At 36.6% G+C, this 19631-nt stretch overlaps 1 protein-coding gene across 4 annotated transcripts in view; it reads right to left on the reverse strand.

Moving 5' to 3' along the window:
* The window catches only part of Kcnip4 (potassium voltage-gated channel interacting protein 4), a 1120502-nt gene that overhangs the window by 498623 nt on the left and 602248 nt on the right, over nt 1-19631 (reverse strand). Inside the window, exon 1 of one of the 4 annotated variants that reach the window (XM_005068785.4) lies at nt 11477-11730. The exons of the other annotated variants lie outside the window; for them this stretch is intronic. Coding sequence (XP_005068842.1) covers nt 11477-11576 — 100 coding nt within the window. The 5' untranslated portion in view covers nt 11577-11730. Of the gene's footprint in view, nt 1-11476; nt 11731-19631 lie in introns of those variants that run through there. 4 annotated transcript variants of the gene reach the window in all.

Genomic DNA, 19631 nt, shown 5'->3' on the forward strand with positions numbered 1-19631 from the left:
AAATATGAATTTTACATTAATATTATTCACCTTTAAAAATTAACTACTAATTTTATATGAATGCATTGGAACTTAAAGATTTTCAAAAAAGAACAAAAAGTCAGAGTTCAACTTCTCCATTTTATGTACATATTTATTAAAGAGGACTTTACTGTGGATGCCATTTTAAAACTTGTTTTAAGTTAAAATTACATTGTAAATATTTTGTTTTTTTAATTTAAAAATCATGTTGTAATTTACTTTAGGAAAATTCATTATAAATTAATCACTGATTCTGTATCCTGCCACCAAACCCCAATGTTCAGTGGTTACTAAACTCAGTGTGCTAGATAAATTTTTTCATGTGATTGAATCCTTTTACACTGTTATATCAATACAGAGCAGATAAATTCACTGTTCTGTTTCTAGTGTGGATATGTTGTGGCCAGTGGCTTCAGGATTCTGCAATCCTGACTTCCCTGCTGTAATGGACTATACCCTTGAACAATGAGCCACAACAGACTCAGTGTTCCTTATATTTCTTTTATTAGGATAGTTCACAAAAACAATAAGAAGCTAATACAACAGCTTGCTGTAGAACATCTGTGACTTCCAACACAACCTGACTACAGAATGACCCATCTCTATCATGACACATCGGCCAGGTTTTGTCAACATTTTGCTGAATTCCCCTTGCTGAGAACCTTACTAGCTGCTTTGGTATATAGTCCACCACTGTGGACACCATACAGAAAAGAGACTTTCCATTGGCTTTCATTTCTTCATTCAAACAGAAGGCACTTTTCCTATCTGGTTCAATTTAATTTTCCATGGCTTTACTTCTATGATCCGATACATGTTGTACCTAATTTTTTATATTGGGAAGTGAGGCATAATCGTGCCCTTTAGGAGAAGGCTCTGATTTTCTTAATATGTTCCATTCTCCAATGTGGCTCTGCCTTTGCCTTTGAAAATGACTAGTAAATGCTATCTGGCTTTAATGGACTCAAGAAAGAACCTTCTTTCTGTGATTCAGAAGAGGCTTCATTTCAAAGAATAACTACAAATCTCAAATGAGCACTCCACATTCCTTGGCTATCCTCTCATATCTGCTCAGTAAATTCACTGCCCCAAGGTTCAAGTCACATTATTATATTTTCCTTCCCTAAAGCATCCATATTCTCCCCCTCACAAATGCTTCCTCCTCCTTCTTCCTAAAAAGACAGAAAAAACGCAATAAGTGAGATTAACATTTTAAGAGTGTACCATTGTCTACACCAATATTCTATGCTCTACTTGCCTGACCACAGAACATGACAAATGAAGAGTTCTGTTTTTAAGCGTAGCCAACCCCTTCACTGTATCAGGGATGTCAGCAGTATTTTCCGCATGATACCACAATACCAGAACAACAAACAGAAGCTCAGTAAATATAGTTCAGTGAATAAAAAATGGGCATTTGTGGACATTAAAAGTCTCATCTGTTCAAAATGAATGGAACAGACAGTAGCATTGATATTTCTAGAGTTCACTTCAGCAGCATACATCTAAATAATATATATATCATAAATGATGTTAACCTATTTTTCTCAGTGGCTTCTTACGCTGTAACTTAATAATTAACAGTCATTTCTTAAAGCACATATTAATGCTGGCAGTGGTGGCTCATGCTTTTACTCCCAGCACTCGGGATGCAGAAGCAGGCAGATCTCTGTGAGTTCCAGGACAGCCTCCAAAGCCACAGAGAAACCCTGTCTCGAAAAATATTAAGAATATCCATGTGGATGGTATGGGCTTTAATACCAGTGCTTAATGTGAATGGGAAGGGTCTCCAGGCACTACAAAGGCTTTTTTGTTTAAGCTTAAATTGCTTCTGGGTATATCTATCTCAGCCCAATAGGTGCCTATACCTGGGTGGCCAGTTCAGGTTGCCTGAGAATCTTTACTCTCCAGGTAGACATGCCTGAAACTTTATGAATACATATTCATATGCTTTCTCTTTAGTTACATTTTCATTTATTACTGCCTCATAAATATTATAGTCAACATGAGTCATACATGTATTGATAATGAAATTGCATGAAAAATGCTCAACATAGTACTTCTCAAAGCATGGATGATGCATTAGCACCTGATGTGATGTCCACTCTTTTCTATCAGTCCTGAAGCTTCCTTGATTTGAGCCCTATACTGTATCCACTTATACTTGCCTGCAGCGTGAGTATTTTATAATTGGAATTCTACTGTGCTTTCTCAATCGTTGACAGACGTCAACAATGATAACAGAGTCTTGATTGGATGCTTAAACAAAGGTGAATTTCTTGCCCCCAGATTCTGTGACATTATATTGTGGCCTGCTACTTTTTCATCAAATACCTTGATTCTCTGCACCAGAAAATGCATTTACCCATTGCCTTGAGAATAAGACAATAGACCAGAAAAGAGCAGTAATATGAAGACAATCTAAACAATATATTGTTAAATAAATAAAGAGTCAGCATTTCTATAATCATGGCTAATAAGATTATTCTTTGTGGGCTTTGCAAAAATTATATACTAAAATATGTTAAATGCTTAGCTCCTCACCTAGAATATAATTATTGTTATATCATAGATGATATAATTATTATGGTATCTACGCTACCAAACAGTGTTGTGATTTCTAATGAGTCAATTAACCTTCCTGGGTCTCAATTTTTGCATAAAATGAGGGGGTTAGGCAACAATTCCATAAATCTTATTAGTTCCATAAGTTATGTTTTAATATAAATAGCTGGGGAAGTAAATGTATTATTCCCATCTAATTTGGAATATGGCCAATTTATATATTTATCACTGAAATTCATATGTGAGGAAGGAGAAGCTACTTAAAGGAAAACAAAATTGTTTTCCTTTTGTGAAGGTCGTATTTTCATCTGAATTGTCCTGTTATTTTTACCATGGCAAATATACAAGGAAGGTGATTTGACTTTACAAAATCTCTTCTCTAGACAGTTCATGTCAAGTCACTTGGTACCTTTTCTAATGATATAATTAACAGTTGGGTTTTATTCCATGATGTTGAAACTGCCTGTTAGAAGATGATATCTGCTCATACTCTCTGGTAAGCAGATGGGCAGACTTTGATTAATAAAGGTAAATTTGGACTTGAGCACATCCTAAAGATCAGTAAAGGTCGGACACTTGTTCTAGATAAAGGGAGTTTGACAAGAGACAATAATTCTACATTCTGACAAATGTCTGGTAGTGAGGTATCACTAAGAAGACTCCATATAGACTTCAGCTGACAGCCACTATAGAGAAACTGATAGCAGGGGTTAAAAACAGAAGCTGCAATAGTTGTCTAGGGACTATATAAACTCACTACTTCAGTGGCTTCCTAGGATCAAAACAATAAATCTCTGAGACTTGCAATGGTTCAGTATGACATGGCCTTAACTACGACTGCATTGCTCCTATCTCTACTCTTCAAGCTTACAATGCTCCAACTACACTACTTCTGGTGCATTTTTATAGCTAGTATCTTGATATTTATTAAATGGCATTGAAAAACAAGCAGTCTCACCTACTTTGTTCACAGTTGTACACTTGTCTCTATGTCTAATCTTGGAACTGACATCTTGAAGTCTCTCAACAAATGATCTAACACACATACTTAAGTCTGAAGAAAGAGTAAATTTTGTCTTTGTTAACAGAAGCAGCCATCAAAACTTATTTTAAGCTCAATGCAGTTAAGCATTGACAATGTCCCATTAGCAACCATTCTTCGGACAAAGGTAACTTTGTTTTGAATCCTTGAAACCCACATACATATCTCTCACTTCCTTGACAATCAAAGAGAGTAGCTTTTGGTTTCAGATGCTGAGTGGTGGCTTCTTGTTTGGATGGAAAGGTAAGGTGTCTGGCTTTAATGGAATAATACAAATAATTTATTATAATTGTAGGCATACTTCTAACACATATAAATACCAACTCATCTCAAGCCACATAAGAATAAACAGAAGTGCAGTGACAATTTCAACTTAAGGTAAAAGGAAACTGAGGTAACGAAGATTGTGGTTTGTACTCAAGGTCACAAAGCTATAGGTGTCAGATGTCACTTCGTTGTTAACGATCTTACTGCTATGGACATAGAGTGTATGCTTTGAGCGTTTGAATTCTACAGCTTCTTTATAATAATTGAAACATACAATTGATATAATATTAGGAACAAGGTTTGTCTTGATGATAATCTTCCAAACTTATTCGAATGCTTCTTAAAGGTAAAGGCTCCAATAGTGTGTACAATGATAGTGAGTTTGTTTGTGCTGGGAATGATAACTAGGACTCTACCACAGAATTATACCTCAAGCCATTATTTTTAGACAGGTGTCAATATGTATGTAAATTCACTATGTAGCCAGAATGGGGGCAGAGTTGTATATCTTTTGCTTCTTCCTACTTACTGTAGAAAGTGTAAACATGCATCACCACACCTTTGAATTTTGAATAAGGATAAGAGGGTGGGTCCCTGTGAGATCATGGAATCAGAGCAAGTAAGGAGAGAGGAAACAGGTAAGCTCTCTGATTTTAATAATTAGGGTACTGTACATCTAGAATGACTATATGAACATATGTGCATTTGGAATTTAACCTTGGAATTGTAGAACTTCATTCCATGGGTCATGGAATGTGCAGACTATCATGTAGTAATTAATATCTACTATAAAACTTAAACAGACACATGTTAGTGATGTAAAACACTTCATTTTCTGGTTGACAAATTTAGCTCAAAGCTCTCTCTACACGGCATCTGTATCAAATGTGGATGATGAATGGCAAACAACACCACTGTCGTCAAATCCCTAGAATGCCAGACTTCAGGGTGATTGGTCCACTAGAAGAACAGTAAAGCTGCAATTAACATAAGTATTTTATGGACATCAGATCATTCTTAAGGCTTATCTTCTTGGCACAATTGATTCTATTTTTCTTTAAAGAAAGTAGTACTGATGAAAGCAAGCATTTTCATCTCTCTGTGACTCTGTTTCTTCATATGTGGAATGATTGATTTGATTCATGTAATTTCTGATTCCTTTCTGTGCAGCCTTGATAAGTCAAAGCTTCAATTATGTAAATTGAGGATAAACTTTCCCTTATTTTCCCTTCTTATTCATAGTTTTAATTGATTATCAAAGCTATGCTTTCCCAAAACATCTGTATAAAGCTATATGTTAAAAAACAACAAATTTAAAATGTATAGCAAAATTCTGTACAGAATGAATATAACACATATGATTATTATTTATTTTGTCCCATTTGAAGTATTTACCCTCTATAGCATAATGAATGCCACTTGGGTCAGTGCCACTATTATAACACCGAACTAATCTAACTTCTTTTCTATTCCCTTGTGCTATGAAAGACGTTATTATTCTGCCTATACCTTCAGCTACCCTTCTATGAAAGAGAAATAACTACACCTGAATTCTTGCACATTTGACAGCATGAATTGGGAATATCATTTGCAGCCCCTTTAATCCTGTTGAAAAGTTTTTTTCTTTTTGTTATTCAACTACATACAGTTCTCCCTCCCTCTCCTTTTTGCCCTCACCCTCCTTCTCCCTTACCCACCCCCATCCTCTGCTTAGAAAGGGTAAGGCCTCCAACAGGGACTCAACAAAGTCTAGTAATGGTGAGGCAGGACCAAGACCCTCACCCCTGCATCAAGGCTGAGTAAAGCATCTCGCCATAGAGAATGAGCTTCAAAAAGCAGCTCATACACCAGGGATATAACCTCATCCCACTGGCAGAGGTCCCACAAACTGACCAGACTACAGAGCTGTTAGCCATATGCAAAGGGCAAAGAGTCTGGTTAGGTCCCTGCCTAAACTGGCCAACCCTTGTAATCAGATTGGTAACTACCCTAACTGTCATCATAGGACCTTCATCCAGTAATTGATGGAAGTTCATAACTGAAGTTGGTGCTCATCCCTTTATTCTGTCCCAGGTTTCAAGAATCACCTGTGTTCCTTCTTGTTTTATATTTCATAATAAAGACTAGAATAAATATGTTCTGTGGACAACAGTCCCAATCATACCGCAAAACTCAAATGAGGCTTCATTCATCTTCTAATCAGTTTTAGGTGCATTTATTTCAGAATGCTACTACCATATGGAGCATCTTGTTACAGCTGCCAAGGTGCCATTCAACATACTCTATATGTCTCATGTTCTTTCATTTAAATATCTTCACACTGGATGCAAGCAGCATCTCCTACTGCATTTCCTCTTGTCTCAACAATGACAAGCTACTTACCACCATCAATCTTCCCACCATTCCCAAACAAAGAGAGATTCATCAGTTTTCAAATGAGCATTTATTCTACTTCTGCCTACACTTTCATCCAATAACCTATAGATATTTTATTCAGTTCATAAGGCAGACTTTAGAAACTTCTTTATGGCATGTTTAGTCTACTGCATTATATTCACCAAATTTTGCTTGTAGTGTCAGCCTACTATGAATACCTGATCTAAAATCTTATCCCTGCCACAAGATTATTGGTCATTGTCATCTTAAAATAATGTATATCGGAATTCAGATTTTGATGAGCTGAGTTAGAATTTTAGCTTTACAAATGATGGGCTCATTTGCTTTTAGCTAATAATTTTTCTCATATCTAAGGTGAAAACACCTACTTCATAGATCGGAGATAAATCAAATACATTATACAACTAATATGCCTGTACAATAATATTAAGATGCCTACATTATACTATATAACATTTTTTAGCATTAGCCTACTTTCCATGTAATTCTTAGTCAAGCAAGGTATTCAAATTATTTGTGGTAATTTTTAGAGGATATATAAATATAGTATAATATAAATATATCAATAAAGAGGTCAGATAATGGTCTAAACTATGATTGTGAATAAAAATTGAATTTGTTAACATAATCCAGACAATTAATTCTATGCCCTCTAGGTGTAACCTCTGATTGCACTATTTGTTTTTTTTTGTTGTTGTTGTTTGTTTGGGTTTGGTTTTGTTCATTACTCCACTTTAGGTATTAATGTTTTAATAATACAGAAAATATTTACTATAAGGAGTTACTAAAATTGTTAAATGATTAAAATATCCCTTAATTCCATTCCCATATGGCTTAAAATATGGTATGTTAAAGTATTAAAGGACTTTTATTTTCTTAAATGGGTTAGAGTTAGGGTTATAAAGAACTTCTCTCAGACAATACATGATAACACCTTTGTCTTCTCATTATATGATTTTGGAAGGAGGATGCCAGAATTTCTTTGTAATTTCTTCTTTATGAGTTTCAATTAGCAGTTTCATTTGGGAATAAAATCCTCCCACCCCAAACCCTCAAGTTTTCCCTTGGTCACCATGACAGTGATCATGGAGAGATAGCACAGATTTGTAGTTGGTACACACAACGGATCTACCACCACACTTGTCAACAGCATGAAAGAACTAATGACTTTAGCTACAAAGTCTGTCTAAAACTTTGAAGAAGCTTTCAGTTTAGCATTACTCACATCTGCTAAATAAAGTAAAGCAAGTACATATAAAATTAAGTTTTATACAGATTCCTAAGGCTGCAGAGATCATCAGTATCTGTCTTTTTGTAAGAGACAGTTATTATGAGCATGTTTTTTAATAATTTTTTAAAAATTTTCTTCCTATTGTAGCACGAAATGTAGATTGTTCTTTATTTATTCATTAATACTTCATGGTTATTTTGTATTTATTTGTTTGAAACACAGATATTTTTCCAGCCCTGTATAGCATATAGAGACAATGAAATAGCTTTGCCATTAAAATTTTGATTCAATTTTTCTCTGGAATGCTTTAGCAGAAAGGTACTTTCATGTTTATGGCTGAAGAAGAGGCAATTTGTGTTATGAAATTGTAGGCATATTCCAAACTTTCATACCTCTGGAGTTTCCTAAATTACCCACCCAGTACAAAGAACAATCAATATAAAAAAGCAACCACTGACTTTCTCTATTATCCTTAAAACTTTGCTCAAGTCAGCGCTATTGTATCATATACAAACTGGTCTGATTTTAATTTTACTTTTGTTCTTTTAATTAATTTATTATATATATGTGTGTGTTTTGTTTGAATATATGTCTGTGTGTTGTGTTTGTCTATTACTCAAGGAAGCCAGAAGGGGGTGTCAAATACCCCGGGACTGGAGTTGTAAATGACTGTGGGTACTGGGAATCTAATACAGGTTCTCTGGAAGATCATCCAGTACTCTGAACTCCTTATCTATCTCATCAGTTACTATTATTTTATGAAAAAGGAATCCAATTGAAGTTTAACTAAATTATAAAAGTTAAGTGTATTATAAAATATGAATATTTGTTATTAAAATCTGTGTAAATTTTGAGAAACTAAATAATCAGAATATGTCTGAAATATTGGACTGAAATATTAAAATACAGAAATACAGGGACATACATTTCTGTGTTCTCTTTAAATGAAATAACCACTTCCCTGGGGTATGATGAATTAGCCTATCAAATAAAAGGTATATTAGTCTAACTGCCACATTGTTTACCTATTAAAACTAGGCCATTTATGCTCTGTGTTTTAAAAGGATATGTGTTACATAAGTCATCAATCTCTAGTTACCTGGTAGACTTACAGAATTTATAGGCTATATAGTTCCAGAGATATTATCAAGCCCAGCTTTCTCATTTTAAACTGAGAGAGGTAAACTTCACTTATAAGGACGAAAGTCAGAGAATGACAGAGGAGACAGAGTCACCTGTACTTTGACTTTTATATATTTTATCAAATGAAATAATTTTACCTGCCAGTTATTAATCATTTTGTTTGAAAATATGTGATGGGACTATATATAGCACCATGTGTCTAAATGTGTCATATATAGACAGAGACAGAAGAATTTTGAGTGTTCAGTGCTACCATCCCAGTTTCCCACAAGAAATGGAAACCAAAAGCACTCAGAAAGAATCAACTACAAATTCTTTAAACTTTTATATTAGCAATTTATTCTAAGGTACATTTATTCAGCACAGATGGAAAACAATATGTTATGAAAATATTTTATTTTCTCTGCCCTTCAGAATACAGTCTAATATATATCATTCATAAAAAATGATAATAATAAATTCAAACTACTTTTCCAGTGATTCCCACACTATGGAACAGTTGAAAAGTGAAATGAATAGTTTTAATCATTTAAGGTAAGCTTTTAAAAATCATCCTTAGTTTTTAACCAAGTTTAATTTTTTCCCTACTTATTCTCAAGTTCCTTTATAGGACATGTCTACAAATAGAAAAAAGAATGACAAAACAGGTCCATATTCTCCAAATAGGATGTATGGTATGTGAGAAAGGAATTCCTGTGGGGAAAGAGATCTGAACGAAATGAGTATCATGTTTTCTTATCTGTACAAAGAATATTTCAGGACTTGGGCAAATTTTTACATTGATATTAAATACTGTTTATTCTCTTCATTAGTTAAACTCTTTTAACTTTAGAGTATGGATGTAAACTATACAATGATGTATTTTAACTCATACTCTTTAGACAACTTTAAGACTCTTAAATTGACATTGAAATAGGTCTGATGAATACTTCAGATATAAAAGACAGCCCTTCTGTACACAGACTCTAACTTACATACTATGTATAATTCCACTTTAGTACAGTTGTCAACATTTTACCATGAAAAAAAGTACTTCTGAACAAACACCAGAAATCAGAGATTTATAGTGAAGTTTAGAGAATATATAATTCTCTCTGCAGTGTTAATACAGTGTCAACAATAATAGTAACAATAAAACATAAATTGTATTCAAAGCAGAAACTGTCCTTGCAGATAAGTATAGGTTAGAATACAAGCAACAAGAGAAAAGCCTAATGAATACTTTCATAGAGGTTAGCATCCCTTAGAAGAAACAACTGCAAGTTCTTATTTGAGAGGTGAATATTTCTGCTCCTGAGCCAAATAAACCCATGCTATAGCAGGCAATATCACAAAAGCCAGAATGAATCCTCTGGACAGAAGAGTGTGAACAAGGACCACACCTCTAATATAAGATAAGATGTAACCAGTCCCTCCACAAAGCTAGGAGTTCTGATAGTGTTCTATGAAGAATGCAGTCTCAAAGAGAAGAAAAACCATAAAATCTACCACATCCAAATGGGACATCCCACCCCTAACCATCAGGCAAAATTACAGTAATGCATACTGAAACCAAATAAAGTTACTAGGTTCATGAAAATAGACAACAGAAAGTCAGTTTTAAAGACATTCACCTTTTCCAAAATGTAGGATTTTTTCCTCACTTCAAAACTACCAAATATTTCCTCCAGAAAGAGTCACAATATGCATTCTGCAAAGTTCCATTAAAATTACTTTAATAAACCTGGCTTTCCACTCCCTCCTCCTCCTTCCAATGAGTTATAAATGTAGGTTTCTGGTAACCTACATCAGAGTGACACACTTACTTTAATTTGATGTTTGCTATTTGTAAAAATGATCATATTTATGTCACATTATGGCAGCCTTCCTGGGAGTACTGGATTAGCTGAAGATGTAAAGACATTGCTCACATTTTTCATGCTTCCCCAAGTTTAAAACTTCAAGTGAGAATACTACAGCAACACTGTCAAACACCAGTACAAGATGCTTTTTAAAACTGCCCTGCCAACTTTTGAGAAACCATGACAGGCTGAACACAAGCATATCTCAAATATGTCCTAAGTAGAAAGAAAATAACATTCAAAATTTACTCAGAGTCTCTGAGACACACTCAGTCCATGGAAAGATACAGGAAGAACACACCTCACTTTTAAAGGGAGAGAAGACTATTGAGAATGGAGGAGCCACTTCTAATGAACGTAAATATTGACACTTCAAAGCCAAAGCTTGTTTAGAATGCCTTAGAATCGGTAACAGGAGTTGGAAACTCATTTCTCCATTGATTCCCCCCTTAGATTATAAAATAGATAACATCAACACTCCTGCAGACAACCTTACGAGAAAGCTTGTTCCTCAGTGTCTGAACTTAAGCCATAAGAATTTCTAAATTCATATTCGGTTATATCTGATGAGTGCATTTGCATAAAAGAAACAAGACAGCCCACAACACACACAAACAAAATTTGCTGTTACAATCAAAAGAGGATATCCTATACAAAAATGTAATAAAAACATCAGGGACCAAATGCTCTAAGTATGAGATGACACATTATCAACTCTTTATTTCTCAGTTTTGATTCTACATTCAAAGTGCTTCTCATAGTTTTAACATTCTTTTGCTGTGAAAACATCACCACAACTCGCCAAAGTTTATTTTGTTAATCTTCCTCACCCTGAGAAACCTGCTTTCCTGCATGTCCGCCCCAGAATCAAATTGCTCTGTTCTCATTCCAGATGCCTCTAACATTCTCTGAAAGAAATTTTAATTACAAAACAAGGTTTTTATAAGTGACTGAAAAGCACTCCCTTACCTTCTAAACCTGCTTCAATCAGCCCAAACTGTTCCAATAATTTAACAAAAAGCACAATGACGATCAGAACTGCTATCATTTCAAGCCCCTCCAAGTTCATGGTCAGCTAGGTCATGGTCCAGCCACAGCCACTGAGAAGCACTCCTCACCCTGGCTTTCTTTGTAAAGCCATTAAACTACATTAAGAAGGCTACAGCTGGAGAAGGGAGGAGGAGAGCTGTGAGAGAGAGAGAGAGAGGGAAAGGAGAGAGAGAGGGAAAGGAGAGAGAGGAGAGGAAAGCAGAGAGAGAGAGAGAGAGAGAGAGAGAGAGAGAGAGAGAGAGAGAGAGAGAGAGAGAGAGAGAGAGAGAGAGAGAGAGCGAGAGAGAGCGAGAGAGAGAGAGAGCAGTCATTCTGTTTGCTGTATCCAAGGCCAGAAGTGGCAGCCAGATAAAGTCGAGCCTGTCAGATCCGAATCACCAGAGTCCTTGCTATCACTCTCCCACAAGGAGACAGCCACCCTTGAAGTAGTAACGCTCGGATCGCGGAAAACCAAGGAGGTCTCAGGGAAGGTCCCAAGCAAGCCTGGCGGGCAGCAGAAGCAGGGCCCCCAGGAATCCACACCTCACCCATCAGTGGAATCTCAGGGCTGGTCAGTTGCCTTGGAAACAGTGGAAGCATAGCTGGACTCCTGCTGCAGACAGGACCTGAACACTTGTCATGAGAAGCAAGAAAAAAGAAAAACCTGAACCGCCCACAGGCAGTGACAGCTTGCATTCAGCAGCCTCTGAACGAGCTTTACTCTTCAGGGAAAACAAATGTGTGTATTTTATTCCAAGGAGTACGGAGAGGAACGAAGCTTCCCGGCGTGGTTCTTTGTGGGTCTGTTCTTTTCAATGAGTCGTTTATTGCAGTGCTCAAGTGCCTTACTCGTTGCGAACTAACATTCTGTTTGAGTAGTAACTGGTATTTCAAAGTGTGATATGCTCATGAATATTCTCAATGTTTACCAATATTTTAGAGTTTAGCAGAAACCCCCTTCTGCACGAGGCTCACTTTCAACTTAACAATACATGTATTTAGCCTTTAGCATCTTGCATGCTTTTTTAAAACGGTTAACATAAACTAGGGGCCATAAAAAAGTTTGAGAAGGAAAAAAATGTAGCAAGCATTCTTTGGATTTTCTGTGTTTTGTACATTTTTTCCCATTCAATACTGTCTAAATAGGTAGATCAGACCCAGAATGAGGGACTGACTGAAGCAAAATAAAACCCCTGAAAACAAACAACAACACAAGACAAAGTAGAAATCATCTCTGAGATCCATATCAAGCCTCCTACTCCACAGATGTGCCATCTGAGGACCAAATAGAACAACAGAAGAAGGGACACAGAAAGTGACGATTAGAAGTACAAACTCCAGAGCTAACTAACCAGGATTCAGGCTTAAAACCTCCCAGATCTTATGTACTTTACTTTGTGTCATCATGCCTCAGTATCCACATTTGTAAGCAGGGGCATGATAGCAGCACCAAGTTCATGAGCCTTTGGAGAAAATTAACTAAAAACAAAAGGGATTTGCTCAAGAGTAGTAGCTCTTGTCTTGGCATAACTATTTCTATGCTTTATTTGTATTTCTGAGAGTTGCTAGGGTAATTCCTCTAATATTCAGTTTTCGTATTCAAAAATCTCACCTGGCTTTCAGTTGATACACTGAGTAAAGCCCACATTTCTATGTACAGCCTCCTGGTGGTGTTGGTACACTCAAGTATAAACCTGGGCTTTGCCCTTCAATGTTTCTATTTTCATACAGACTATCTACAGGAATCCTCTATCTCTGGGGCTTTGTTTACAACATTCTGTCTGTCTGCTGGGGAAAGAAAGACATAAAAACAAACAAAGCAAAACACAAAATAAAATCAGACTCTAGCATCTTTGTGTGTCAAGTTTACATGAAAGTTCTAAAACCAGTATGGGGTGCAATCTTTTCCTTGTGTGTGCCTATTTGTTGCTACTTTTACTGCTTATGTTAATTACTCCATATTGCCAAACATCAGTGTATTCTATCATAGCTACTTGGATGTATGTTCTTTCTAATAAAAGATGAATTTCAGGAGGACAATTCATGATTTCATTGCTTGCCTTGACAACATTCTCCTACCTCTTATAATACTTCTTAGAGGCCTACTTCTCACTACATAGATGTTTATTATTCTAGTTACCAAACATTAAGTGATTACTGTATACTGGATGCTTTAGATATATTGTTTCCTGCTAGCCACTCTAAAAGTACTTATAATTAGACAGCATTTTCACAGGAAACATGATGCCTCAGAGAGCATAAAAAGCAGCAGGCGTGAGGTCATAACCCTGGTAAATGGCAGAACCAAGATTCAAACTCTGACTCATTTAATGCAGACTGTTATGTAGTCCTGTTATTCCACACACCTTTAAATGCATTAGAATTTCAGATATCTGCCAAAGTTCTTAATAGCCTATGTTGAAAGTGATATTCAAACTGACCCTTCAAAAACATCTGCTGACATTCTAATTAATCTATTAACCCCAGTAGCTTTAGAAGTTGAAATGTTACTGAACAAGTAGTTGAATTCATGGATCTTGCTTCATGGTGAGTCCCAGAATTATTATTACATAAACATGCATCCTCTGTGTCTGCTAAAAGGGTTTTTCTGTGTCTCTACTATAATAAACTATGTAAAGATCCCTTGATTATCTCATAGGTAAATGTCACTGGTCAGTTCCCATGTGCTCTCCTACAAAGATGATACCCCGGGTTGAGAAATGGATGGCAGAGAGCTTGTGAAAAGTACTAGAGTGGGGAAGGCATCTCTGCATCCAGTGGAGAATAGTGTCTGGCACTGGAGATACTTGGTATTGTAAAATGAGAAGTCTGACTAATACTCTCACCTTCCCTAAAAAGTCATCTACTCTCTTAGTGATCTGGCAGAAGTAATTTCCCTTTGATGTAGGATGCTGAGGGTGCCTGTGAACCCTGGGAGTCTTCTTTACTTTCTACTAGGATTTCTTACCCCAAGGCACTGAAGGAGCCAGCCAAAGCAGGGCAAATTCCCATGATCTTTCTTCAAGTTGGGATATGTTCATTATCTTCTGTCCTTTGGGCTGAATATGAATATGATTTGTGGTTTTGCCAGTGTCACCAATGAAAGCAATAACAAGAATGTATGCAAGGAAATCTCCATATCCAACATATCTGAAAAACATTGCTATAGAAGGTAAGAAATAACTTAGATAAGATCCATTCCTGTTGTTTAATCTTCAGCTACAGCACTGAAATATAAATAGGAAAATTGGCTTAGCTATATGTGTAACTCCTAGTTTCAAGTTAAACAGCATGTATTCAATCTAACACATTAATCCACTATCTCAGATTCTTGTATTCCTTCCTGCATCACCTTTTATAAAGGGAAACATTAGTGAATGCAATAGACACAGAAGAGATAATCCACTTCATTCAAGGCAGAGCCAATATTTGTAGTTGCCAGAGGAAGGGATAGAAAGATAAGCGTGATACTATTTGCAAATTATTCTTAATATGTGTGGGTTCTTGATTTGCCCAACCATAGTCTAAGCCCCAACACTGAACCACTTTTGAGAAGGATGAAACTTTCCTCACTGCGATGTTGCAAGAAGAGGGAAGAGACTTTGGAAGGATGAGTGAAATTTTTCAGGTCAGAATCCAGTGAAGTTAATGGCTAAGTACTTATTGTCATGTTTTCCCCTCAACTCCTAAAATGATCTAGCATTCCAAGAGGCACATAATAAACCAAACACCACCAGAGTTAAGGAGCCAATACTGTACTGTAGATTTTTAAAAGATCCTTTGAAATTTCTGAACTAATAAGATTTCAGATTGAGAAAGTTCTAGGCACCGACATTGTAGGTGCTTGGATGGGGTAAAGAATGGCTATGCTATGGTATAAGAGAAAAAGGACGATGTTGGTATAGTTTTTTAAACATTTAGTCCTAGGAAGATAGCTTGGTCATTAAATCTGTGTTCAATGCCCAGAATCTATGTTACAGAAGTGTGGCCTGTATCTACAATCCCAGTATTTACAAGAAGAGCCTGGAAGCTCCTTGTTTTCCTTCCAGTTTATGCAAATTGGCAAGCTCTGGGTTCAATGAGAGACATTTGTTTTAAACATAAGATGGACTCTGATTGAGAAGACACAGATGGCTACCTCTGTCCTCCACACATGTACATACATGTGCATATACAGCTGTTCCCTCGTACAAACACGTATAAACATGCACACACATGGCCATGCACATATGCAGTCAACCTGCAGCTCATGAGATTCAAGAGGAAGTAACCCTTCAGAGCAAATGTTTGAGTAGATCCCAGTCCAATAGAAGACTTTACACCTGGTCTATGTTTAAGAAGCTAACAAGGTGGACAAGAGGCTAATGTGTGAGTCTTCTAGTTAAAAAAGTTTCACAAGGAAACTTTAAGGATACTAGCTCAGAACTCATATGGAAACAACATTATCTTTTGCCTGTCCCCAGAAAAATGAGCACATTTAATTAAAGATGCTCTTACTATTATAATTCTATTCCTATATATCCCTGTAGTGTATTTTATTCAAAATTACCAGTTACTGACAGTAATAACCCCATTTCTGCTTCATTTTCAGCTATATGATTCTGGAAGAAAAATAAACAAAAATGTTTCCTTACAAAATGAGATGAAGCTTCTCTTTGATGAATCAATATAGAAAAACAAAGATACTGGTTACTGTTTTCTTCCTTCCTTTCTTCCTTCTTTTACTTCCTTCCTTCCTTCATTCCTCCCTCCCTCCCTTCTTCCCTTCCCTCCTTCCCTTGCTCCCTCCCTTCCTTTCTTCCTTCCTTCAGCAATCTTCCTTCCTTCCTTGCTTGCTTCCTTCCTTCCTTTCTTCCTTCTCTTTTTTCTCATTAAATTAGGTATGGCACTATCACAGAGACAAGAGAAGCAATAAGCTTTCTCTATATTCTCTTCTTTCAGAATCTCAGTTATTTGGACTGAGCAAAATCTAGGCTTCTCTCAATATGTTCGTGATTATACCTTGTTCATTCATTTGTTAAATTTGTGGTTTGGGTACTATACATTATGCTATGGGTCATAAACACCCTATCCCTGGTACTTTCTTAGCTTGGAATCTATAAAAGTGAAATCAAGAAATTAAATTACAGGTGTAGAGTAAGATACAACTTTATATAGATTCTCTCACTGAAGTCTCACATAAGCCTATGAGTATCAGTCTTTCTTCCTTCTTACAAGATAAAGTGAAGAGCCAAGAACTTGGTGGGTTGAAGTAGGGACACCCACCTGAAGATTTATCTAGATCTGCCTCCAGAGATCATAAGTTGATTCTGTGTTAGATGCAATTACTAACAACCGAATTCTATACTTGCAGGAGGTAAAAACCCACATAAGAGTTAATGTCAGTGAAGGGGTTAGACTAGACCCAATACCAGATGTATAGGGATGACTGAGAGTTTTACTGGCTGGTGAGTTGGATGGTTGGGTACATGGGAAGGGTAATTTATATTTCATGAGCAGTGGAGTAGAAAATTGGTCTTGTTAGACAATTTTGTAAGAGCCTGAAAATGTTCATGCCATCCAGACTCCTTTCCTAGGTGCCCTCTGGAGCTTTTTTTCTCTCACTTACCAGGCAATGCCCTAGTACAAAACAGATTGAGCATCAGTGGATACTTTCTTGATCCAAGAGAAGCAGGGCTAAGGGTTTTCACTAAGAAAAGAATAAATTGATTCAATTCTACAAAACAAAATAAAAACAACACAGGAGATGAGACATTTCTTATTTCAATATTATGAAGAGATGATAGTCAAGATTTTTTTTGGTTTTTATTAGACAGGGTTTCTCTGTATTGTTTTGGAGGCTGTCAGTCCAGCCCGGCCTCGAACTCACAGAGATCCGCCTGCCTCTACCTTCCCAGTGCTGGGATTAAAGGCGTGCGCCACCACCGGGTTTATGGAATAGGGAATGCTGGAGTTCCAGAGGTCTCACTGCTACCAGAGCCAAGAGATTGCACAGTGAGTGATGCTAAGTACTGGAAACAGATTGCCACACTGTAAATGCCCAGTAAACAGTAGCTAGATTTATTGCTATTGGTTGAACCTTTTATACCCTGATTGCTACTCTACTTGCTTTATATGACTTATTCATATGTAATTAATCCATATGTGGATTAATGCATATATCTCAATGAGCTAAGCACCAGTACTGCTCTCAACTGCTATGTAGGTAAGAAAGAAGGAGGTGAGAAACACCAGAGACCTGAGGACTGTGTACAGAGAATCCGAATCTCAGCCCTATGGGATTCAGTCCACCCAGAGACTGTCAGCTTCCAAGTCCCAGTCTCCACCCACGGGACAGGTGAGGCAAAGGTCCAGCCTACCCAGTGTTTGTTAAGGTTCCGATACTAGGATGGCCTCCATCCATGCAAGAGGAAAGCCACCAGATATTGGACCTGCTCCCACCAACTGGAAAGGAACCATGATCACATACCCACCAGGGGAGGAAGACACTCCTTCTGCACACACAGGAAGAAATGATGGGAAGGAGACATTACAAAAACACACCCACCAACAGAAAAACCATATGACACCACCAGAAACTAGAGAATCTACAAACGCAAGACATGAACAGTCCATTACGGGAGAAGCAGATGAGAAAGACTTTTAAAACATCTTCATGAAAATGATAGAGGCCCTCAAAGAAGATATGAGAAAATCACTGAAAACCATGGAAGAATAAACAAATAAAAAAATACAAGAAGTGGAGGAAAAAACAATCCAAAAATTCAAGAATTGCAAGAAGTGGAGGAAAAAACAATCCAAAAAATGCAAAAAATAGAAGAAAAGACAAACCAAAAACTTTAATAAACGCAAGAAGGAGAGGAAAAGAAAAAGCAAAAATTATAAGAAACAATTCAAAAGTACAAGGGTTGAAAGCTGAAATAGACACAATAAAAAAAAACCACAGTCTGAAGTAATGATGGAAAGAGAAAAGCTGGGCAAACGGTCAGGTACTACAGATACAAGTATAACCAACAGAATACAAAAGATGAAAACACAGACTCTCAGGTGTTGAAGATACATTAGGGGAAATGGATTCATTGATCAAAGAAAATCTTATATCCAACAAATCCCTAGCACAAAATATCCAGGAAATATGAGACACCATGAAAAGACCAAACCTAAGAATAATAGGTTTAGAAGAAGGTGAAGAAATCCACTTTGAAGGGCAGAAAACACATTCAACAAAATCATAGGAGAAAACTTTCCCAACCTAAAGAAAGACATGCCAATAAAAGTACAAAAAGCCTACAGATCACCAAATAGAGAGGACCACAAAAGGAAATCCCCTTGCCACATAATAGTAAAAATCCCGAATATACAGAATAAAGAAAGAATATTAAGAGTAGCAAAGGAAAAGGGACAAGTAACATACAAAGGCAAACCTATCAGAATCATACCTGACTTCTCCATGGAAAATCTGAAAGCTAGAAGGTCCTGGATAGATATTCTACCAACACAAAGAGACCATGGATGCCAGCCCAGAATGCTATACCCAGCAAAGCTTTCAATAACTATAGATGGAGAAAACAATATATTCCATGACAAAAACAGATTTAAGCAATACATATCTACTAACCCAGTCCTACAGAAAGTTCTGCAAAGGAGTGCTCCAGTGGTGCAAATCAGTTAGCGCGCGGTACTTATATGACAGAAAGTTCTGCAAGGAAAACCCCAACCCAAGGGACTTAACTACAACCAGAAAAACATAGGCACTAGAAAATCCCACCTTACCAATAGCCAAAAGAAAAGAGGTGGAAATCTACATATAATTCCACCACTATCAACTATTCCAAAACAAACAAGAATGAGCAACCAATGGTCATTAATATCCCTCAATATTAATGGACTTAACTCACCCATAAAGAGACACAGGCTAACAGAATGGATTCGAAGACAGAAGCCATCCTTCTGCTACATACAAGAAACACTCCTCAGCCTCAAATACAGACATTACCTCAGAGTGAAGGGTTGGGAAAAGATTTTCCAATCAAATGGACCCAAGTAAGATCTAACATAACAACAGATACTGAGGTCATACTATGAAAACCTGTAC

This window comes from Mesocricetus auratus, unplaced genomic scaffold (genome assembly GCF_017639785.1).
Source record: "Mesocricetus auratus isolate SY011 unplaced genomic scaffold, BCM_Maur_2.0 Super-Scaffold_100006, whole genome shotgun sequence".
Taxonomy (NCBI): domain Eukaryota; kingdom Metazoa; phylum Chordata; class Mammalia; order Rodentia; family Cricetidae; genus Mesocricetus; species Mesocricetus auratus.